The 25,240-nt window shown below is 33.5% G+C and overlaps 3 protein-coding genes and 1 long non-coding RNA gene across 6 annotated transcripts in view; 2 read left to right on the top strand and 2 right to left on the bottom strand.

Annotated features, from left to right (window-relative positions):
• Positions 1-1,072: 1,072 nt before the first annotated feature.
• On the bottom strand, positions 1,073-2,834 carry LOC119076965 (cytochrome c). 2 transcript variants are annotated; one of them, XM_037184057.1, is made up of 3 exons: positions 2,730-2,834; positions 1,388-1,593; positions 1,073-1,325 (listed from the first exon to the last, which is right to left on the bottom strand). In XM_037184057.1, the coding sequence occupies exons 2-3, from the start codon at positions 1,566-1,568 to the stop codon at positions 1,180-1,182; spliced, it is 327 nt and encodes a 108-aa protein (XP_037039952.1). In that variant the 5' UTR covers positions 1,569-1,593; positions 2,730-2,834; the 3' UTR covers positions 1,073-1,179. The 2 variants fall into 2 exon arrangements, with proteins under 2 accessions (XP_037039952.1, XP_037039953.1); XM_037184058.1 differs by lacking the exon at positions 2,730-2,834 and adding an exon at positions 2,230-2,675.
• Positions 2,835-4,041: 1,207 nt separating this feature from the next.
• The window catches only part of LOC119076960 (rap1 GTPase-activating protein 1), a 194,821-nt gene continuing 173,622 nt past the window's right edge, over positions 4,042-25,240 (top strand). For both annotated transcript variants that reach the window (XM_037184041.1, XM_037184039.1), the window contains exon 1: positions 4,042-4,425. In XM_037184041.1, the coding sequence (XP_037039936.1) occupies positions 4,136-4,425 (290 nt within the window). In that variant the 5' untranslated portion in view covers positions 4,042-4,135. The remainder of the gene's footprint in view (positions 4,426-25,240) is intronic.
• On the top strand, positions 11,557-24,618 carry LOC119076966. The gene is made up of 2 exons (XR_005087723.1): positions 11,557-12,196; positions 24,176-24,618. It is a non-coding gene; the product is annotated as an uncharacterized LOC119076966 (long non-coding RNA).
• Positions 15,292-16,790, bottom strand: LOC119076962 (phospholipase A1 member A-like). The gene is made up of 7 exons (XM_037184052.1): positions 16,659-16,790; positions 16,536-16,593; positions 16,232-16,480; positions 15,995-16,150; positions 15,721-15,941; positions 15,525-15,654; positions 15,292-15,460 (listed from the first exon to the last, which is right to left on the bottom strand). The coding sequence occupies exons 1-7, from the start codon at positions 16,693-16,695 to the stop codon at positions 15,397-15,399; spliced, it is 915 nt and encodes a 304-aa protein (XP_037039947.1). The 5' UTR covers positions 16,696-16,790; the 3' UTR covers positions 15,292-15,396.

The raw sequence follows: 25,240 nt of genomic DNA, 5'->3' as shown, positions 1-25,240 counted from the left end.
AATGAACAGCTTTCAACTAACTTTCAAGGGTTTCAAATCTATACATTCGACTAGACTTTTCTAGTTTTCCCTTGACATACAACATTGCTCTCAAATAACATGGATCGATCATTACCTAACGAGTCAAGATCAAGATCGTTTTGACGAGGTTCTACTATCTTTCAAATGAAGTTAAAATTTTGCAAAACCATTCTTTTGACCATAATGGGATCGATAAATCTATGAATCGACTGTGATCCACGACATAAAGTCTCTTTGTTGAATGCTACATGTAGGCATGTTCGATAAATCATTCGATTGATAAAATATCGATATTTCCTTAGAATCGATTATCGATATTTTCAAAAAATCAATATCAATCGGATGTTTTATCGATAATCGAAAAATATCGGCTGATAATCGGTAAATATCGACTGATTTATCGATTATCAGTCGATATTTACTGATTATCAGTCGATATTTACCGACTATCAGTCGATATTTATCGATTATCGATAAAACATTCGATTGATATTGTATCGATTATTTGAATCGATTGATGATATTTTTCAGTGAACATGCCTAGCTACATGGGTCGAAAATCGTTCTTTTCATGTTTCAAGCACTTCGTTCGACACCCTCAAGCAAGTAAAGTCCATTACTTAACTCGTGATAAAAATGAAAAGTCTCTTTTTCGTGTGTTTATTGACCTCGGCTTCGCCTCGAATCAACAAAATGCACACGAAAACTCTACTTTTCATCTTTTTATCCTTTTTTATGTAAAATACTATTCATTTCCCACTATACTCAAAAGTGGTCATTGTTCATAGAACTTCAACTTATACAGCACACGACTTCGATGATCGTCTCTGTCCCACACTTTGAATTAAAGACACTTTCGTAACCATTTTCTATTTTAGTTTTATTTACTGTTGTGTGTTATGCTTGACAAAAGTTTTTCTTTTTCTTTTCCAACTCTTTCACCTTAAACAAAAAATAAGTTAAATTCTTACAGATAAGATAAATAAATTTATTTAACTTTAACAACATTTTTTTAGAGGATGTGAATAACCGAGACACTCAAAATTTGTTGGAACTTTTTTTTTTCAACGGATTTAAGGGAATTGTTCTATTGTAGGGAATATCGCACAACGTTCATCGTTAAATTGTTACCTAGTCGATTGGTTTAATTGTTAAGATTTACTTAGTGGCTGATTTAAGGTAAGCGATGAGATCGGCACGCTCTCCTGGTTTCTTCAGACCAGCGAAGACCATCTTGGTGCCAGGGATATATTTCTTCGGGTTTTCGAGGTATTCGAAAAGTGTATCTTCGTTCCATGTAATTCCTGTGAAAGGCGGCGGCATTAGAATTGGTACAATTGTAAGCATTCTGTCGAAATGTTCAAACCTTTCGCTTTGTTGGCATCGGTGTACGAGTATCCAGGAGCCTGACCGGTCTTACGTCCGAACAAACCGTGAAGATTTGGACCAACCTTGTGCTTGCCACCGGCTTCGACGGTATGGCATTGGGCGCATCGTTGGACGAAAGCCTTCTTTCCTTTTTCTACATCTCCAGCTGGTACACCCATTTTGTGAATTGGAATTTATGTGGCTCTGTAATTTACAAAGTTTGTTCTCTTACATCTAATCAACAGAGTCAATCAACAAGTGGCCTAAAGTGCAAATTTTCCCGCTCGGTACTAATTCTATTGAAATGATTTTCACGTTCAACTCATTATTCAATCATTACTTATCACTAAAGTGGCAATGCTTCAGCAGCATGTGCTGCTATGCGTTATCTCTGATGCTAATAAACAGCTAAGTAACGAGAAATAATTTAATTGTCCGTCAATGACAAATACACTATCATAGCGTCGAGCAATTTAAAAAATGTTGATCCGAGCAAAAATCACATGAACATTTGGATGACGAAATTCACATCAATAATGACGACATGCGCGCGCGTTTTTCCTACACTTGATACGAAAATTGCACCTACCAACCTACATCAGAAAACTATTTGTTTTAAGGACAGAATTGAAACGAATTTCATTTCACTGCCAAATATTTTTAGTCTGAAAATTGCATTGAGGGCAGTCAATGTGACATTGATTTAATGAAGCAAACAATTTCTGGAATAAGAGCAATGTGTCATCAGATACAATTTGTTGATCTGGCATAATGCCAAAAGTAAGCCTCTAACAACCAACACCTTCTATTGTCACACATGATGGAAGAAAATCCACTTACGTAAGTGGTTCAAAGGTGAGATTTTTCGAAAGGGAAACATTCCCCAATAGGAAATCAATGAAACCACCACGTGGATCTGAAACCAGTTCTTGAACGTCACATGCAATACAACTCTCTTTTAGGCCTTTTCAATCTCAATGTCATTGTCGTACATTCAATGCATTTGAGTGTTCTATCAATGAATATTGTATCAGTTGAACAGTTGATTTCCTTGTTTTTCACATGATACCACCTTGGCACTTAATCGTTAATCAACTGGCGTACAATTTACGATAGTTATATCACACAGCTTTGTTAAAGACCATTCTTGAAATTATGTAATCGAATTTTCAGAGAAAAAATTCTCTGACACAGAAACCCAAAATTACCACAATTTCTAACAGAAAATCACCACACTTATGCCCATTTAATGTGAACGAATTAATCAACGTTCATTTAAACTCTATCGTATGAATGAATCGTTTTTCATAAATAATCTCAATGTAAAATTAATTACTTACACTTGCAACACGATAAAGTCAGACAGTGAATGCTCTGCTAAAAGCAAAAACGCGAAATATGACTCGATCGAAAGACGGCGTGCGACAGAATGTCGCAAAATCAATAATCACATATTTGACTGACATCTGTGATATTGTACTGGCTAGTAATTTGGAGGGAAATTTAAAATTTATCTGCAGAGGTTTGCTATCGTAATGGTTTATGAAGAAAATTGGATGGCTTTGTATGTATGACAAAAAAAACCCTTGTATAGTAAATAACAAATTACTATACCAGGGACCTAATTTGATATCGGGCTGAAGAATTTATTTCGTGATTTCATCGCTTTGCATGTAAAGTTGATGGATGGGATCTCTTTTGGACGATTGATCTTAGCTAACTTCAATTGTTGCATCTGCAGCCCAAACGAAGTGACAAATAACTATTCAATTCAAGGTTACATGCACTAATATGCAAACACTTGAATCCACTCCTAGTTCCGATATTTTTACGTACGTTGAATGGGATGCGTTTGAGTAACTGTTTTCCTTTTCGCAACAAGTGACGAAAAAAAGGACTTTCAGTTGCCTTGATTGCGAAAAACGTTGTATACAACTCGATGATAAATGCTTTTTTAGGCACACGATATGCATTGTCACACTCGGCCTCGAGTGTCAATCTACACATCTAGTGCCTAAAAAAGCATTTATCACTCGGTTGTATAAATAAATATTAAATTAGGCTCTGACCTTACTATGCCCTGAATTTCCGCACCTAACACCTATTCCATTTGTAAGGATATAATCAAAAATTACAACGTTTCAAAATATTATCGGTAATACAACACAAAGAAGACACCTTAGAGTAATTATATCTCTTAGTAAGCGGGAGTGACGCAAGTCCACTACCAAAAATGTTTTAACTTGTGACGCAAATTTCTTTTCGTAAAATTTTCTTTGGAAAATACCTTCAGTTCAACCAGAGATATTTTTCAAAATCCTCAAAATTCCAAACATGATTTGAGATGTGAAATATTCGGAGCTGGATTGGAATGTTATAATTCATGGTTCTGATAAGAACGGAAATATTTTTTTGTCTCACGAACATCTAAGTAGATTAACCATAGCGAGTTATCAGAAAGGAATGTCTTTAAGTGTAATCTTATTGGCTATAACAATGTTCAACTACTGCATGCAACGCACAAGCGGTTTGTTCTTCGAAATGTATTATTGTCACAATTACAACTAACTGATATCGAGTTAACTGCGTATGTATCCCGACCAGACCTTACCACATCCGATTCTAGATAAGAAAAAAAGAATAAACAATGGTAGTCAACCGTTTAGTTCTTCGTCTGCTTTCATCCGAATGTGTATCTGAAAAATAGTGAAAATAAATTGAAAATTTCGAACAATTGGATCGTGAAATGTCTTATCAACAACTAGTTACGTCGGACGACGACAAATGGGAAGATGATGTAAAAACCGTTTCTCGAAAAATCAAATCAAATTCATTTAGAAACCGAATTAAAAGTGTTATTTATCAGAGTTCATTCAATTCAAATGGTCGATATGCCGAAACTTATCACAGTCTTCCGAATAGCCCTAAGAAATGTAACATTTCTTTTTTTCGTTTCAATGGTAGAAAGAAAGGAGATAGTGAAGAGAAACTGCTTATTCAAGACGGTCAAGAAGACGAGTTCCTGGAGCTGCAAGGGTAAGTTTAAATTACAATTTATTAGACTATTAGACAGTTAGATCGTAATTTAATTTGAACGTCGAAAGTTGCAGAAAAATGCAACTTTGTCGACGATTTATCACATATCAAATCCGACTTTATAGCCAATATATTCTAAAAGTTTCAATCCCTACGTGAGATAATACACCTTTACCTCACGTAGTGATAATTTGAAAATTGTTCGAAATAATGTAAATGAAACAGTACAGCTAAATTGTTACATTTCAATAGATTTTCACTGAATGTGAACAGTGAACACGGACCCTCACAGAAAAACTACTTTTAAGGGCACATATTCTTCAGATTATGTGCTACCGACCTTATGGTTCCAACGACGCGTCTTAGGAAAACTGAGATCGGTTCACATTCAGTGAAAATATCTTGAAAATTCAACTTATAGGGTAGCCAGAAATTTAAAAAAAAATTGAAGTTGAATGCTGGTACTCCACAAAATATATTTTTATATCTCATAGTCATTTGTGTACCTGTTTTGGACGATTGATTTTAGGCAATTTCGCGGATTGTAGGCCGAACGAAGTGAGGCTTACAAGCGACAGTGCCTTAAATCAACCGTCCCAAACAGGTGCACATGTGAGTTTTCATGCAGAGGGCCGGAAACCCGAGAAAATTCGAAAAATTGCCCTCATTTTCGGCCCCGAAGCATGAAAAAGTACTTTCGCCCCCCAAACGAAGATGCGAAAGTAAATGACAGCAACAACAGAGGAGCGAAAGTACTTTCGGCTCTCAAACGAGGATGCGAAAGTAAATGACAGCAACAACATGTGTTCCGTCTGGTGTCGTTGTGATCGCTGTGATTGTTGTGATAGAAAAGAACGTTGCCATTAATTTAATATTTTTTCTTTTACCACGGGGCCACCCGCCCCCTGGACCCCCGCATATTTCAGCTTATTTCGGTAAATTTCATCAGTTGGAACGTGCTTAGGAAGCTCAAATTACAATTTTCGTAGTTATTGTAATTAAAAATTGTATGGATCACATGGCACGTGCACGACGTAAAAAAATTCAGCCTGTGCGATTGCCGCCCTGGCCTTCGGTCACGGGCTGCAAACTTCGCACACGGTTGAATTTTTTTACTATCGTCCCTTGTGATCCAAATAACCATTCATCTGTTATCGACAGGAACGAGTAAAAAAGCGATAAACTCTGACGAATGTGGTCTTATATACTGCCGTTTCACATTAAAAAGCCTCGAAAGTAAAGAGGGAAAAAAGATTCCTGACAAAAGTAATGAAGTTATGCTGCGGAGGTAGTTACATGAGGGATCAATTTTGTGATACGAGCCGAACTCACAAGTGTGGTTTTAAGCAACAAGCTTTGGAAACGGGTATTTTGACAAGTGTAGAGTTTGCATATCCGAGCCGAAGGCGAGGTATCGAACTACGATGTGTTGCCGAACTCGCTTCGCTCGTGTCGGCAATCTCACATCTAGTGCGCAAAACACTCCCATTTACTACCTTATTATGAAAATAGCTATCATCAAATGAAGTAATAGACTCTATCTTGTTTTCGAACCACTAACAGAGTATAGTCTCTTCGATGGTCATTTGTGGCCATAGTGACATACTGATTTTTAACGAACAAATTACCGCTCTTTTAGTAACACTGAAATAACTATTTGTGGAGAAACTTGTGAGTCATGTAACCTTGTATAACGAAAAAAAAAACAAATGAAAAATTTTGTTTCTTTTTTTCGAATTTAGGTCATAAATATAGTGACTATCTAAAACATATCGATTTTCTGGTTTCATTAAGTGTAATGTGTAAATTTCCTTATCAAACCTTTTGTAATAGGAAAAATGTTATCTATGATGCAAAAAAAAACACAGCATATTTTAGTTGGTTTATTAATAATGTTATTCTACATAACATATTTCGTATTTGTTTATCGCCATAGTAAATAACAAATGTATTTACTCAAAATAAAATTTTATGTTTTGATTGTGCTAAAAACTACGGCGAATACACCAACAATTATAATATTCGAGCTTGATTTGATAACAAATAGAATAATGAGACGGAGAGTAAGCTACTTACATGATAATCTTTGACCTGACAAATTTCAAAAGATTTCTGCGAAATCTTTTACTTCATCTCTTTTAACATATAATTCGCTGACTCACATTAGTCAGAACTTGATGTTGTTTATTTTTGTCGTCGTTTACGATAACAACCTGAAAGTTCGAATCTGGTTAGGTAATCTCATATCGAACTTGACCTGGTTTGATCACACATGGCAGGTCGGGTTCTGGTTTACCTTACAAATTTTCAGTTAAACCTGAAACACGCCCTCACAAGTTCAACATCAAATCATGAAAATCTATAGGTTTCAGTCAGGTTAGGTAATAATCGAACAAATCAGGTACAGATTAAGTTCAGATTAAACTGAGCTTCACTCACAAGTACGAAGTACTATCTCATTTCCGCATTTTAAAAATCTAAAAAAAATGACGTAGAACAATGTGTTGCTCGGGGTAGGGACTCTATTCTCGATCCTTGAGGAAACAATCTGGCTGGAAAATGACTTCTTTTTCGAAATTTTACTTTTCTTCTACCACAACAGGCAGAATGCAACAATAAAATGACCCCACCGGCGACGAGAAAATTCTTCTAACCTAATTGTGACTGGTACAAAAATATCAATGCTATAACTATTATGACGAGGTAAATGATGTTACCTGTTCGACATCATGTGCATCTTTTGAACGTTTCCAGAACATTATTTGCTCTATTTACCAAACACTATATTATACACTCGATCGATACACCACTTTTGTATATATAATATAGTCAACGAGAGAAGCGTTAAAGTAATGTACTGCCATGTATTTTAGATAGAATTTATAGCGCTTCTGTTTGTGTACAATTACAAAATTAATTTTCGAATTCAATGTAGGTCATATTGACTCTGTATTTATATTTTATCTTTTTGCTTACATTTGAATTTGAAAATTGTTGAACAAACAGCTGCATGTTTAGCTTTTCCCATTTGCAGTAAATTCTACTGGGAAAAGAGAACGGCCGAATCGTTGAATCTATATAATCGTCCATATTAACCCCAATTAGCACGTTCAATCATATGAAAGAAAATGCAACTGGTGATTCGTATCTGGTTTAGAGAATATACGACAAGAAGAATCTGCCTTATGATGATATAAAAGCGATAAATTAGAAAAAAAACCATGTGTCCATTCAATGCACTTCAAGCAAAAGTGCTGTTAATGACAGCTGTCAAATAGAGTACTATTTTGTATGAAATTTTATCCCCACTCTTTTTAAGTAAAATTTTGTATGGAACTCATTAAATTTTTAAAAAATAATCCATAATTGCTACTGTTCAATGAAACAGCAAAGGTCACGTTTGACGCGCTACTAATATCTGTAAATATCAGACTAAAAGTTCCAGAGACTTGGTATACCGACTACTGAGGAAAAGTTAAGAAGGACGGGCTAATTCATTTTATGCGTTATTTGACGCGGAATTTCAATATAGGGAAACTAAAGCTCAAACGTAATAGATTTTTGTATATGTCTTAAAGTTTTTGTGAACTGACTTCACTCCAATGACATTTCATGTATATTTTCCAGAGTGAAGTTATATTACGTGAAAATAGGGCGCAAAGAATGCAGTAATGAAAAAATTGTGGTGACTCTACAGACAAACCGAGGTTTCATGTATTGAAAGTAGTAAAAAATTTGACAATCTTTGAAAGGGTAAAATCTGACCCAACCACTGCCGGCAGAGATGATTCAAAATTTGCTTCAATGATTTCCTTTTCGCCATGTTTTTAAAATTACTTTTTATTCGTACCGTTCAGATTAAAGTCAAAGACTTTTTTGATATGAAAAAAACCCATTAAACCAATGTATTCAACAAATATTTAAATTTGGTGTGGTTATACACACACATTTCAAAACTATTATGTTAATGGATGGTGTCCAATAAAACCTAATGCTAATGTTTTATGATGTAACATAAAATCCAAAATTTCTCTTTGTATAAAACGTAAATAGATCTCATCCATAAATGGCACACACCAGTTTTAAAACCAACAAAAACGTATACCTTCACCTTTTGCCCATATAAAATGAAGTTTTTTTTTTGTTTATTTTCAGTAAAATGTAATTTAATATATTCCTACAGCAGTCGTCATATCTCTAAACCATTTTTCAAAATTTGTAAATTTGATATGCACTTCATAATACAATTAAATGCACAATTTTATAGCGTACAATTGTTCTTAAATTTTAATCTAACCGCGGTCTCTTTGTTTTATTGTTTCTAGTCTTACATCTCACGACGATTTTCTAACAAAGAAAAAATTGTCTCTGTCATTCTGAAACCATAACAAATTTACTTTTCTTTCATTAAAACTGTATATTTGTAATGTCTAGTCAAAGGTAGGTTACAACGTTAGACCAGTCTAAGACAAAAACGTTTTAACTATTATACACCCATCAATATCATAATATAATAAAACAGAGAATTGCATTTCATTAACATAAAATTATAACGAAGAAAATGTTGATCACCATGCGACTGACTGAATGACTTGACCCACATTTTGTTTGATTCATGGGTCTCGCTGCAATATATAAAAAAAAAATTCTCAAAGCTTTGATAGTTTGTAGATCACGATTTTTATTGTTGTTGTCAAATCATCCAAATACCGACGACAAAATCTATTATTAGCGTCTGAAGACGTTAACTCATACTTATAAAAGTTTCGCTTTGTCTTAACCCTTTACAGACGGAAATCACATCTGCAGTTTTGCTGTCACATCTATTAATTCATTTGGTCCGAGTATTTTTAAGAGATTGGTATTTCAAATCTTTTACTTCATTTCTTTTAACATGCTTGTTACTATAAAAGACAACATTAGCGAGGGCTTGTTGTTAATATTTGAACTCGTTTTCGATAACAGATGATAGCCGATATTTAGACTTTATCTTATAATGGACATATGACATAACGAACTCACAATCCTCAAGTGAGAATTATCGCGGGATATACGTTTCTAAACAATCAATTCAATTTTTTGCTTCAGCTGTTAGAGCAAAATGAATTGGTCCCACACAGGCGTAAATATAAGTTTTTCTTATATATTCTACTGATTGAGTACCCTCATTTTAATAAACATTTTCCCAAAGCAAAAATTGTTTGCGAAAGATTAATTTATTTGGAATCAGAGTTTGATTAACGACATGGAATGACTAAATGAAATATTACTCATCCAAAGCGAGTCGCCAATATTTCATCTTTTTTAAATCTCAACTGCTCGCGAATGCTTGCAAATCGATACACTGTATATTCATTGTGAAAATCGACGATAGCACAACGTTACAAATGTAGGTGAACCGTCCTCAACCCAGAGTTCATTCGGCCAAGGCTTCAAAAATTGTTGCGAGATATGTTACAGCGCATCCAATGTAAAAAATTTCTCGCATTTTCTTCGGTTAAACTGTACTTGCATTCACAGCAGCGAAATGAAAATGTATTAAGATGAAATTGGAGCAAGGATTTTCTCTTCAAAACTGGAATATTTCACATCCTGAGGATGGACATAAAAATCTTTTTTCTTTCTTTTTTCTACTGTCTCTACTGCACGGCGGAAGCTAACTGTATTTTCATGGGTAATTTATTTTTATCGGTGATTGTTAGAGGGAGTGGAATTGCTTGATTCACATATAACGAACGTATAATTTCATACCTGTTTGTGCAGGTCGATATTGAATTAAAAACAAAATCGGTTGTCTGATGGCATATTTGTTCATGTTTCAAGGCCTAGATATATACTAAACTAAATGGAAACATGTTTTCCGGAAAATTTTATCTTACAATCAAAACGACAATAATTTTCTCGAAATTTGATTGTCAGTCATTGTCACCCCTTGATCGACATTTAAGATATGATGTGACACTATGTCGATAAAAATAAACCATAATCTGTTAACCGAGTTCTTAGCATCAATAATAAACGTCGCGCGGTAACCATCACGCGTGTCATCTACCAAATTACATTCACGACATTATGTTGATTTTTTTGGCAGTGTTAGACGAAATATCATTAATTTAATTAAAGATTAAATTGTTGATAAACAAAATGTCCGAAATGTTGTCGTTCGTCACAACATGTTCAAATCAACATTTCACATAAATTTGCGTTTCATTTAACGGAAACATAACACAGGCGAACATCAAAGACGTAAATTAGTTTAATGAGTTAATTAATTTCAAAATTAAATCCCACACAATTCTCTGGTCGACGCTCTGTTTTCGGCTATTGTTCATCGAATAACTCACACATTTCGGGAAATAGTTCTCAACTTCAGAATGTGAATGGAGATAAAACAATTTCTGTATCTTAAACAAAAGATCATTACGATGGACCTATATAGAAAGTCTTCGGAGACCGATGGAACCTAACCAAATCATATTTTAATTCAATCTACGAACAGAATACATATTTTTGCATTTACGCCGTATAAAGTACTGGATACATTGTTCAAATATGTTTTACGTGACATAAAAATGTCCTACATCAACAAAATTCTGCTGTAACCCAACACATTTGTCATACTTTCATTCAATGTACACTCCCCTTTTTACAACACACTTTGTTACTTACGTACGGGAATCCGTACGATATTATTTATTGCCATTTCTTCTTATATACTTTAATACCACTGCCGATGTCCTTGAACGAACCTAATCTTTCCAAACAACCATTATACATTCCCTTATTCTCTCAGTTTTTCGACATCAAATTTATTTGCCACGCGCTCCCACAACATTATGTTTAATATAATATTCCAGTGATTGCATAACCAACTAAAGCAGCCGACGCCGCAGTCCTATGTCTTAGATATTAATTTAACATCCGCTTCGTAACTATACTACATAAGATACAGATTCTGACTACGGTGGTATATTGAAATCGGTATAGTCTGTACTCTCGTATATCACAGGTTTTAGGTACTCTCAATAATAGAACTGTAGCACGTATAACGGAGTCATGCGCAGTTCGAATTACCTTCAACGAAAAATTATATACGCGTAGTTCCATACAATTCATTATACCGCAATTCATATTCAATCAGCTGACTGCGCTCAAAGAACGAATAAACTACAGCTGGTTATATTGAACTGGTTTGTTTCAGTTTCATTTGTGAATCTAACGTCGAAGAAATAGTTTGTTTTTCGAGACGAAAGTTGAAGAAGAAAATTATCAACTACACTTCCGAAAAAGAAATATATTTTCGTAACAGCAAAAAAAAAGTAATTAAAAATAAAAATTTACTGGAGCAAAGTAATAAAATTAGATACCCAGCAAGTTGCTTGTTTATTTTCATTTAAAATAAAAATTTGAGGAAAAAAAATTGTCAGTTGTGTTGCAATAGTTGAAAATTCAAACGAGTTTACCCAAAAGGAAACTGTATCAAGACAAGCAAAAAATAAAGTAAAAAAAATTGCGTGTGTGTGGAAAAGTTAATTATAAAGTGCAGTTTATTTAGTGGAAAATTTTATTTGTGGAAATTTATAGACTCTCTCTTCGTCTGCTATTTTCCTCCGTTCTTACACGGCCGAAGTTTCATACAATTTTAGTCGTTGTGTAATTCGAGTGCATAAACCATTACATAAACAAATCGTAATTTTCCAACAAGGAAACATACAATCATCATCATCTGTGACCCAGTGAGCGCTGTTGGCTTCATCTATATTTATTAAAGGTTGGTATTTTTATCGTTTGTTTGCATTTGATTTTTTTTTTATTTTGTAAATATTTTCCTTTGGTAAAATTTTCGTTCTCGATGATTGAGAATGGATTGAAATTCGATCGTTTTCCATCACATTATCACCAATGAATCGTCTGGAGTCAGAGATTTTGTTACACAGGCTTGTGGTATTAACAAATATGATTAATAAATCAAGAAAAACCGTGGCGTACGAAAATTTGAACGATGGTAATCTACTCGAGTTACGTACTTCGTACTTATAGTATATAATATTCTGCTAGGTATGTCGAGTAGAAGAATTAGGTGCATTCAAAGCGATTAAACAATTAACCTGTTTCGTCATATGCTTCGCCTAATGAGATCTATTATATGTACCAAGATTAAGACAAATTAATGAGAAGAAATATTTTTCAAGAACAAATATCAAAAGAAGTAATAGATTCGATAATTATATTAGTTATATGATTGCCTGTTGTGAAGGCTAACTGACTTGCTTTAAAATAGAAAATAATTGAACCTTTGAAGACACTTTATATCTCACTCCAAACCACCCCCTACCTGAAATGTTAATTGTTTCGTTCCAAACCAATTAAATCCAAATAGATTTGTTGCCTTGAATTAAATTGAATCGAATCAACTTAAGACGATGGTGATAATAAAACACAAAAGAACGTGTGTAGCACTAAAAAGACAGCACTGCGTTGCCAGCATTACGTATATATATGATATACAAAACGTGTACTGTCTGCGCCCGCCTATGAAACACTTTGAAAACGGAAAATTATTTTATGAAAAGATATCAAATTCAATTAATGTGTGGTATTGTACTTAAACAGTTTGTTTTGTTACTATTGAGTTATATTCAATTATGGAAGCTTAAATTGTTACACAACACACCAGACAATAATGTTGATATTTTGTTGAGTTTCTTGTGATATAGCGCGAGAGCGAGACACTGGGTTTTAATTTCCTAATCAATTTAGGTTAGATATTGACATTATTATGAGTTTTGTTAGAATTGTTATTATAAATCCACAATAGACGAAAGTGTGTCAATTCTTTTCCATAAGTACTGTGTCACATGAACAAATTTGTTTGTTATTTGAATTAGAATTAACTTTCAGATATAACGTTCATACTGCACACAGGTTGAAATGTTTATATGCGTCGTCTTTTGACGAAGAATCATCACAGTTCTGAATTTACGTAAGTATGTACGATTATTATGCTCACACCAAGACTCGGAAAGTACAATTACGACCGTTATTTGGAGAATCATTTTAAAATGTCGTTGAGAATACCAGTGGCTATGCTTCTTTTAAAATTTATTCCAGGAATCAGGATCACAATTGTAGAACTTTTGGACGGTTATTTGAGCTCTGATCAGTGTTTACTTACAGCAAAGCTTACTGTTGAAAATGTTGAAGTAAAAGATTTTGTGTCAAATACACGGTAAACAAAAGAGGTACAAGACGTAATGATTAGGGTGGGTCGTATTTTCATTTTGTTTTTATTTTAAAAGGCCTGGCCCCAGGCTGTACTTAGAATTGACCAAGGAATTCGAAACAGCAAAAAAAAATTCAAAAAGTAATTTTTCCGTTGCCTCTAGGCTGATTTTGATTTTCGGGGTAGTAGCATGAAATTGCACACATTGTTGACTGATATTTTGGGCATTTGTGAACAGAAGGCATTACTGCTAACTGTAGTTAATAGCTGAGGAGCCCAGCTATGAAATACCATAAGAACTTTGTTGACCTTCGCCTTCACTCGAGCAGAGTAACTCTGTCAGTGTTCCCGACTAAGGCTTTTCGACAAAAAATTTCAACTTTATTTGCAAATAAAATCGACAAATCATGACATAATACGTCGTGTGAGGTATGTCTGAACAGGTAATCTCATAGAGAATCCATTGCAGAGCAGTTTGTTGAAAACGGTTTGAAAAAACTCACAGGAGCTCTGTTTTTGAAACCCAAATTTGGCAATTTTTTGTTAGAATGAAAAAGTCAATCTTTATCTTTAAATTAAATAAATAAATGTGTGCAATTTCATGCTACTACCCCGAAAATCAAAATCAGCCTAGAGGCAAGGGAAAAATTAATTTCCGGATTTTTTTTTTTGCTGTTTCGAATTCCTTGGTCAATTCTAAGTACAGCCTGGGGTCAGGCCTTTTAAAATAAAAACAAAATGAAAATACGACCCACCCTAGTAATGATTATATGCAACGCACTGACAGTGCTATGTTATATGTTGTTACACTCTCGCTATTTTTTAAAAGGTTAAAATTGGTACAACTGTTAGTTTTAGCCTTTATTGTCAAAGCGAAAAATGCGAAAACTAACACAACTAACAATGTAGAACGAGGAGCAGGCATTAAAATACTGAGGTAATGTCAGGGTTGGAGAAATCGATTGTGTATAAAAATATAGTTCCTGTTCCCGATAGAGAGACAACCATATTTCATAGTTCATATGCACGTACAAGTTATTCAAATAATAAGTTCAGATTATACGAAAAGAGTGTTTTTTGTATAAAAAAACAACTCAGAAACGAGTAAATGATTTGTTGTTTTCGTATTGTTATAAACATTGAACAAACAATGATAATTTGCATAATACATTTGATAAACAGTTAAATATAATTGGTGATTCAGATGTGATTCTGTTCTCTCCTCTATTTGAGTGATGATCAGTGTTTTACCAAAGTTTTTTTTTATATTTTTTTCCAACGATTTAATGTAAGTTTTTTATTTGATGGCTGGATGAACAGTTTTTATTATAACAAATAATCATATTTGTTTACACTTAGAACATAACTGGTTCTTTCAACGAATGGAAAATAATTATTAAAAGTTAAGTCGTGTGATTTCTTGAAGGTAAAATGATGGGTAATTCAATTTATAACTCAAAAATCATTTGATGAGCGAATCGAATTTATGGTTCCCGTTCAGTGGAATTGAGATGGTTGCATATTAAATCCGTGCGTAATAATCTGATCATTGTCATTATTTTTCAATCAAATTACAAAATAAACACACGGTTCAATGACGTTCTTAAAGCCACAATTCACTGAAGAAGAAAGAAAACAGTTCATTTCCTACTTGGAACAAGTGAACTTCCATTTATTTCATAAAAAGACCAACAGAAGTACTGGGTTGATCGTTACTTCAATCATATATTCAATTCATAAGTTCTCTATTACGGGCTTATTGAATATGGTGACACTGAATTCGTTACGACCGAATAAGTGCCGCGTAGAACACTGAAACGTTACAAAAATTCGAAATTATTTGGAGATGTGGCACAAATTACACATGATAGCTTACAATAAAGGACAATCTATGCCCATGTTGACTTTTATTATGGGAAAAACAGAATTCGTTGCCAGAAAAGTACGTCTACGATTTGAAACACTTTCAGCCCAATATGCTACTGATCGTTGATGGCTGCATGTGTCTAAATTCATAGAAATAAAATTTAGGAGCGATATCTACAAGAAAGGGAAAGCAGTAGTTTACATACCGTCCGAACTCAAAGCTGTAAAATTCCCCACTGGACAGCCTGGTTGAAATCGGGTACCGCTGTTCACGACAAAATCTACGCAGCCAGTATATACTGGTGATCCATAGTTTCCGGCATCAGTATGAATAACATCAACTAAATAGGCGTCATTCACATCAATCGGTTTAGTCATGTTTAGAGGTGGATAAAAGCCTGGAAAGGCTGGGTCTAACGCTGAAATTCTTTGAATTTTTTTCAAAAAGAGAAAATGAATTTTTGATTTTGTTTATCAAACCTTCGTAGTTTAAAATGATTAGCAGATAATTGAATGATTGATCGTCCTATGATTCCGGCTAATTGACCTCCGAGACTGTGTCCTACGATGTGCAGTGACCAAGGGTTCAGTCCTTTACCAAATAGAGTTATCAGTTGTCTTGCAATTGTCGGTCCAGTCTTCATGTAATTTTGCAGAAAATTGCCTTTCAATGACTTATGCGATTCTCTGATTGACTTGGTAAATAATTACGGCATTACCTCAATCGAATTAGTAACAGCCGTAACATATGAACCGTTAACAAGAGCACTCCAATCCAACACCAAAATGTTGTACGTACGTCTCGCTATATACGCGTTAACAATTGATTGCACTGTTCCTGACAGAGGTGATTCCACAAATCCATGAATATAGAGAACACTATTTTGATATTTATTAAACTTGTGGTGATGAAGGATCTGTACGGCCTCGGTTAGTTGATACGTGTGGTTTGTGTTAACGCTATTGCTGAAAAAGGAGTCTTAATTATAGACAAAAAAGAAAAAAAAGAAATTTTTCAAACCCATAGAAGAAAACTAATTTCGGCTCTTCTGCAGCAGTAGCTACACCCGCTTCGAAGCCTAGGACGGAAGGAAGTGTTAATTTTGTCATTTTGAATACAGAAGTGCAAATTAAACCATATTACCAATAATTATCACAAATATAGAAATAATTAAAAACATTATTGCCTCGTGCCTCGTCTGTAAACGAATGATCCGATTAAAAATTCCTCAACACGAAATTCTGTCTAATTCGCAACAGACATTTTTTCTCATTGTCATTAAGACAAACAATATGTACGTCTATCAAGATAACGACAAGCAGAAGACAGGAAAAATAGACCGAGAGCATGTGTGCATATCATTCCCTCCATAGAAACGTATGCCATATTAATAGATTACCAAAAACATTTGTTTTACGACTTTAGTTTTTAAGCATTAATGAGGGTGTATCTACTCCCACAATGTACAGAGTGTACATCTCAGCGTAGGTGCATTTGACCAATGCCTAGAGTGTTTCATTATTTGAGACCCAAACAGTCCTTTTAAAAATAGAAATCATCGAAAATAGTTATTTGTTCACCGATCGAAAGAAAATTGTTTGTGTCCAGAGCGTAGCGAGTCTACTGAAAAAATGAAGTTTCCTACTTTCCGAGGTCAAAACAACGCTTTTCACAACAAAGGCTCCCGAAGGCTGAAGTGAGAAAATGACAATAGTGGTCTTATGTGGTCCCGATATGAACACATGCTCTTGGCCGAAAAAAGAACGTTACTTCTTATATGAAGCACATCGTTTGCGCCGACGATTCTCATATTTCTTTAGATAATTCACAATGTTTACAGATATTTATTCTTGAACTGAGTCATCCCCTCCCTCGCCGTACGTATCTCTGCGTGATAAACGAAAATTTAAAAGCTTATGAAGATACACCAAAAGTTTAGTGCAATAAATCAACGCACAAACAAATTAAACGGAAAACTTTATGAAAATGCGTGATTTGTGAAAAACGAACTAATTTTGTTTGTTTGTGCTTTTCCATTACTATTATTTTCGCGATTTTTATGGCTTACCCTTGTACTTATAATATCTTTATGGCACGTTGAAATATATTTTAAGAAAGAAGCTTTTTTCGACTACGAACGCGATTGCGGACACATTTGTAGATTGTGCTGGTTCACTATGCTTTTTATTTACAAGAAATACAAAAATATTCAACACACGTTATCACCACATTTATGTATTTTAACGTACAATTAAAGTCAACCATTTTGTGTTGTTTCCGAACATGAAACGACTATTTAATTATTAAAATTCACAGAAAATACCACGACTGTTTGGTGTGGTTTTTGCCTTTTTCGAAAAAGGAAATTTTTTTACGCAGCAAATTCACCAAACAAAACATTCGACTGGAGCAATTTAGAAGTTTAACTTTTTTTTAGCTTAATGAATGGTTTTCCGATATCGTTAGCTTGTACGGACATTGTTAGTGGAAGATTAAGGTAACTGAAGTTCGAAACAGAGTCTTTTAGTTTTATCATAAAAACAAACAGCAACAGTTTTTCCATCATCATAAATAACAAACTCAAAGATAATGAGTGTCGTGTTAGTAACATTAAGTGTGAGTGTTCGTTTCGTTCCACTAAGAGCAGCCCATTCAGGGAAAAGAGCCATGTGTTCTCAATGGTAATAATAATATGAATTTATTGATTCACTCACGTATGATTCAGATCTGGATAGGTCACATACAGGCCCATATAATATTTTTGAGAGTTTAGACACGTGTTAAATAAATAGAATTATTCCATCTACGGATACTAAGTGATCGTATGGTCGCCAAGAACGTAAAAACAATTAAAATGAATTACGAGAAATTGTTAGATTAGAAATTGGTTGATGGCGTTTCTCTGCCAGATGGAGGAAAAAAAAAACTACAATTTCACGTAACAACCATAATTCTTTGGATAACAAACAAACTTTTATCTCATTTAAATATTAACTTCCAAGTAAATTTAGCTGGCGTCAAAATTTATTTCACAACCACTGAGACATAGACATAGTCTATGCTCAATGCAAGTTCCAACTTAAGACACACGAATTTCTTTTTGTTCATACTGTAGCACAGAATATACAAAAATTTTACTTAAATAATTTACATAGTCAAATGTTTACCCAAAAAAAATCGTCAAGTTTGTTAATAGGTAAATGTACCATATGCGCTTGGCGTTCGGTACTTTGACTGGGTCTATTTGAATGCTATGTATGTACATACCTTATATGCGCATTCGAAAATAACGACAAAAACAAACTAATAATTAGAAAATAGGTCAAAAACATACATGTCAATATTTACTATTTCTTTGTGGAAACATTTACAGCAGAAAATAATGTATTTCTTGTGTGAATTTCGGGAAATTTAAGAAATGTACGTACATGTACGCGGTGTTTACATACTGCCGAGCGTCTGTAGATAGCAAACAAAACATCACTACTCCTGCAGCAGTTCGTTTCGTTGAACTTTAGTCCGCTTATCGGTTACATTCGCTTCCCTTTAAATTAGTTATGGTGAGGGTGTTATTTAAATCAGCTTAAATTGAACGATACACATGTTTTAACATAAAACACACAGGAAAAAGACTGAAGTCGTAGAAAGTTAATGACTTTTAATCTGCTATAATGCGATCGTAGAGGAAACGTTCTATGCGAGACTATGACTATACTTACAATAATGAAAGAGTATCATGCTCGTTTCATCATGGCGACACAATTTCAAGACTTGTGTTCTGAGAATGGTTTCGTTAATAACAAAAGACCGAGGTCCATAATTCTTAGGACCAGTCCAAAAATTGTAATTAAGAGAATTATGGAAAAAAAAATGGCGTTGGTGGTTATTTGACGTTTATGGATGCAGATCATAATTTCGAGCAATACAACTTTCCTCTTCAGATATCTGATATCGGCGATGATGACGTAAATAAGTAACGAACTCTGGGAGGTGCGGTAATCATGGTTGGATAGCGAAATGAAACGCATTTCTGTGTAACAAAATAATTTGAGATAAAAAAGTCTTCGCAATTCGATTAATCTTTTCGAAGAAGAATTTCTATTTGAATCAAAAACGTACACTATATTGCACTTACCATACCAATTATTCATTCAAAAATAATCACATTGATTTATTTTCATTTAAGTTCGCAAGAGTACACTGTGCAAACATTACGTGGAATTGTTCTATGACTTTTTTGTAAACCATGCTTGTTTCAAAAAATGAAACAAAACGAAACAAATCAAAATAAAACAAAACAAATCAAAACGAAACAAATCAAAACAAAACAAAACAAAACAAATCATGTTTCGGCCACTTGGCAACAAATTACAAGATCTGTTTTAAAGATAAATACATGGATTTCGATTATCACTCTTTCCAGGTAGCATCATTGAGATTGAACTTAGAGGTAAACAAAGTAAAATTTTAAATTTTTTAATTTAAATTGCTTCGAAACAGCTAAAAACAAATTGTTTTTCCGTGGGAAATCTACGGAAAACAAATTTAATTTGTGCTGTTTCGCGACCTAATCCTTACAATATTTTGATGTTTCACTTTGTTTACCTCTAAGTCCAATCATAATTAAGCTACCATAAAAGAATAATTAACGAAATCCAAATATTAATCCTTAAAACAGGTCTTGTAATTTGTTGCCAAGTGGCCGAAACATGTTTTGTTTTGATTTGTTTTGATTTGTTTTGTTTTGATTTGTTTTGTTTTGATTTGTTTTGTTTTGTTTCACTTTTTCGAAGCAATGTTGGCAACTTACAATAAAAGATCTCACAGAATAATTTCGTGTGTATGAAAAGTCAATGCACACATGATTTCAACTTCTAGGATTTGTATTAAAAAATCAACGTTGATGTGATCATTTTTGAATAAATGTTTCGTGAGTGCAGTGGTGTTATGTTTTCGTTCGAATAGAAACCATGTTTCGAAATATGTGAACAATCTGCAAGACATTTTTTATCTCAATTATATATTGTTTTAGAGAAATGCTTTTCATTTTCTGTTAAACCACGATTCCCGCACCTCCCTGGCTAGTATCCTCATATTTCGCAAAATGTATGTTTAAACAAATGAAGTAAAAGATGTTTTTAAAATTAAACTCAAGACTTTGGATGCTTTGGACAGACAGACTTATTATATCACGGCCTTTTCTGAGAGGTTCGTATAAATGTTCGACCTTTGTAACTTCACACCACAAAATTTTAGTGAAATGGAAAGAAAAAGTCGTCCGAGTAGCATAGAATTGTTGAGGGATTTTTTTTCAATTCGACTATAAAAAGAACATTTGATTTGATTAAATTTTAGAGAACGAAACCGACGACGTAGAAGACAAAGCGACTGAAGGAAGTCGTTTTTTATTACATTTTTATAGCTTTTTGAATGAAAGTTGGAATTTGTGATTTTATGATCGTACGGTTGTTGGCTCTATCAAAAAAATTGTAAATTTTAATACGAGAACACTGAACTTTTACAATTATAAATCTTTCAGAAGAAAGATGCGTTTTCTCTTTATCTCTCCAAAATTACCAAGTCTAAAGCTAAAAATTTTCCATTTTTAATTTCATTTTTCTGCTTTTATACCACTTGTATGTAATTGCTGTCTGTAAGGGCCTTTCAAATTTTTCTATTGAATTATCCGCCCTCGAACGCTACAAAATTATGACCAAAAAAATGGAAAAATGAAACAAACACGGTTCGTTCTCACATCATAAATGCTTCTGATTTCAAATGGCTCGTAACTGCCTTTAACACAATATAACAACATTTCATTTTATGTATTTTATGTTGATTGAGCAATATATATACCGACGTTCGTTGATGCTAGCTAGTTGTGTGTAGACTTATAAAGTGTGGCTATATGCAAAATACATGAAACGATTACATTTTACCGAGTATTTAGTTACAGGAAGTAGATTCAATTGATTGTTTGAATGGAATAATCTTGAGTGAATTCTGGTTTAGTAAGACTTTAGTTATACACTGAATCAAACAATTTTTCAAATTAAATTCAGGCTCAATTTCACTCTCATTTGTCAAATGCTGCACGACTATAAATATCAACGACATGTACTTTTCGAGTCTTTACAGACTTGACACACATTTGAACTTCCTAATTAACTTGTTAAATGAATAATACTGGAACGAAATTATTTCTTGTTCATCGTTCTCGTTCTTGATTGTATTTAATACCCCACATGCTCATAAAATTGAAAGACCTTGACTGGTAAAAACCTACTAGTTTAACTGCTTTCAGCGTATTATAAATGTATTTTGTTGATCAATTTATCAATAAATAACTAAATGACCTAAGATGTGATCGTTGGAAACCTTGACCAAGTAAGAAATTGTGTTATCACTTTCTGCATTAATAATACGTTAGTTTTGTGGTTTATCTCTACAAGAACTTTGAAACTACGTAATGTGCCTTGGCCAGGGGTCAGATTTACTGAAATCGATTCTGAGATAGCCAGAACAACGATGATGTAATTTTATAATGTTCGATAATGCTCGAACTTTTTTTTTCTAAGTGAGCTCATAAAGTGGATTTCTTAGAACGTTTACTCTTTTACATACGGTGAACAGTTAGGCCCTGTCCTATAAACGTTTTCCTAAAAAACATGTAGCTACTGTAACAAGAATTAACGATATGATCGCCGTTAGCGATAACGAAAATCATTTCATGTCACTCCAGTGTCAATTACGTTACTTATCGAGTACATCGAGTATAATTTCATATAATTGTGTATAGCATGTAAGCGACCACATAAAATGCAGAGCATGTAAAAAAAAACAATTTCCAAAAAAAATCTCCCTTGACGATGAAAGCCAAACTCGACGAGATATTAATGAAGGGAAAATGTATTTCAATTCTTGCTGTGTACATCTATAATGAAAAAATCGAAATGTACAAAAATTATAATGAGCCACCAGATTATCATACTACCATTACGTCTGTCATCGTTTCAATCTTAATTAGCGTTCGTATCAGTCATCTATTATTCTATCATCACTTGGCATCTACTTGATGTAACATTGAACGGGCACTATGATAGCACTGATGCATACCGCACTCGGATTGTCATTGATTTTAAAACCTACATAATTAATAGCACCGATCCGTTGAAATACTAAGAAAATAACCGAACATTTTCCTCTAAAAATTAATTAAATTTATTTTTATTCTCCATTCCATTCCTCCACATAATAAATTAACGAATTTGCTTTTAGTGTTATTAATAACATATTGATCGTATGTTCAACATATGAATTAAGAAATGAATGACCCAAAAAAAATGTTAGGTCAGGGTTGACTAACAGCACAACAAGAAAAACGATTTATACAACAGCAAAGACGCAATAAGAAAATGTTGTCGCATCGCATGGACATGATCAATAATTTCGATTGGAACATTTTTGTGAATTCCATTCGTTCCATTTCGAAGCGGACTATAGTGTCGTGGGTTGGAGAAGAAATTAATGAGTACTGGTGGTAAATCATTTTATTTGTTTTGGCGTCGTGGTCCATTCTACATGCTTTACTAATTTGATTGTAATTGTTTGTTCAAAGAATTTAATGAAAAATTCTGAGAAAAAAAAATGACAAAGAAAAACATCTTCCATCAAATCGACTACTGAAGTAAAATTTTGGATTATTATCTTTTAAAAAGATAAAGAAGCACGTAGAGAAACGAAACAGCAATTGTACTGCGACATAATCCACAGATCGGAATAGGTTGAATTGAGATCATACTAATTAGCTTGAAAATCGACAATAGTCCAAATCAGGCTTGATTGTCACTGCTACAGTAAGGAATGTAGTCAAGATGAAGTCTCTAAAGAGATCGATTTCAGGTTCAACCTAATAGCCTATTAGTAATAGGTTCACCTGATGTTTACCTATTTCGGATTTATTTGTTGAAATACTTTCCCTACTAGCGAAATGTGCTACCGAACGGCACTAACATTGACAACAAATCATTTTACCTTCAGACTATTGTCGAGTTCTTTACAAGGTCATGGAGCTAGATATGTAAATAGATATAAGAACAAACTAGCCATAGCTCATGACTTTGATGTGGTGTTAACATTCTTTTTAATGAAAACTCATTAACAAAGTTTATGAGTTTGTTTAACAAATATGTTTTCCTTCATTGGAATGAAGTGTTAAAAATGTGAAAAAGATCGAGATGCTACCAAACTTGTGTTCCAGGAAACACTGTAATCTGCAAAAAAAAAGTTTGGTGAAAGGAAAAAGTTTAATCTAAAATGTTGGTTGATGGATTTCCTCTCTTTATATAATTTTTAAGACACCACAAAGAAGATAGAACTAAATATAAAACATCGGCTACGATATCCTAGAGTTTATTTAGACAAATTATTAACCCCCGAGTCTCATGCTTTTCACACTTTTGCACTTTCATTTTTCAGTACAATCAATTGAAGGAGTAAACAGGTACACAAACTTTTGAACTGGTTGTACGAGCATGTTTTTCTCACAACATACGTTCTTTAAATTGTCCTTCACCCTAACCTACGTCATTCGAAAAAAAAAACTGAGTTTAGAGACGAAAAATCAATTTTCGCTTTAACGATTTTTTTTTAATTTTCAGTAAATAATCCACTGCAATGACTTCACCAGCCATAAAAGCAGACGAGAAAGCTCTAAAAGCAGCTCGCCAAACTGCTTCGTCAAATCAACAATCAAGTGAACCAACATCAATGCTGCCATCTAGCAACACCACACAGTTTCATACCAGTGGTTTTGTGTCTTGGCTAAAAGTTTTTCGATTTTGCGATTTGCTAATGCGTCAAGGCTGTTAATAGAATGGAAATGTTAAGCCGGGACAGAAACCGAAAAACCCTACAACAGTTTATAATAGTTTTAAGTCGTAGTGATGTAAATAAATGAATAACCTAGGAATTTAGAAAAAATGAAATAAAATTCAATAGAAGAGAGCTGCATTAATTCAGGCATTTTGCATGTGCCAAATTATATTGAGTAATGAGTATCCACATTTAAGTTCATTGAATAAATATTTTCTTTTAAAAATTTGATTTTTTGTTTCCAATTTTGTACCAACAATTTGTGTTCAATGTTTTACGTGTACCTTTTTATTGTATCCGAAATAAATCAAAGAATTATTTGTCTTTTTTATGTATCATTTTGATTCGATTATTTTATAATTAAAAATTCTATTAATTGTTAATGAGAAATAGGTCAGAACTAAAACAAAAACTAATTCTAATATCATGTTACATGCATTAATAAAATAAAAATTGATGAATTAAACGTTCAATGCTTTTTTGGTCGTAAGAGTCCGCCTGGAATAATAGTATGTACATAAGTACTAGAGCCGACGCTTGATTAGAATTATTGAGTACAAAACAGATTTAGTTATAAATTCCGAGAGGCATACATGCAAAAAAAAAGTTCATCGTCAATGTCCTCTAATAATAGAGAACGACAGATTTTTTTAACGCTAAATCCGTACGGTAATGGCAAATGCCGACGATAAAGGCAACATTAATGATTTGGTTGACGCTATGTTGCTTTTAAATTTAACATCTGTGAGGCCGCCAATATCAGGAACTTTTTCATCTCTGAATATATCAGCTATCGCTGTTTGAAATTTAAAAATTAATTCATTGCGATAGCGATAGCTGATATATTCAGA

The sequence above is a fragment of the Bradysia coprophila genome, unplaced genomic scaffold (assembly GCF_014529535.1).
Source record: "Bradysia coprophila strain Holo2 unplaced genomic scaffold, BU_Bcop_v1 contig_232, whole genome shotgun sequence".
NCBI classification, from domain to species: Eukaryota; Metazoa; Arthropoda; class Insecta; order Diptera; family Sciaridae; genus Bradysia; species Bradysia coprophila.
Note: the sequence above shows the minus strand (reverse complement) of the source record. Positions and strands in the feature narration are given on the sequence as shown.

What these genes read in the sequence shown, in the direction of transcription:
- LOC119076965 (XM_037184057.1), bottom strand. Translation starts at nt 1,568, where the DNA reads ATGGGTGTACCAGCTGGAGATGTAGAAAAAGGAAAGAAGGCTTTCGTC. An exon ending in CGATGCCAACAAAGCGAAAG is followed by an intron (nt 1,326 to 1,387) that starts GTTTGAACATTT and finishes CGCCTTTCACAG; the next exon opens with GAATTACATGGAACGAAGAT.
- LOC119076962 (XM_037184052.1), bottom strand. Translation starts at nt 16,695, where the DNA reads ATGTTTTTAATTATTTCTATATTTGTGATAATTATTG. An exon ending in TATATTTGTGATAATTATTG is followed by an intron (nt 16,594 to 16,658) that starts GTAATATGGTTT and finishes CTTCCGTCCTAG; the next exon opens with GCTTCGAAGCGGGTGTAGCT. An exon ending in TACAGCTTTGAGTTCGGACG is followed by an intron (nt 15,655 to 15,720) that starts GTATGTAAACTA and finishes CTATGAATTTAG; the next exon opens with ACACATGCAGCCATCAACGA.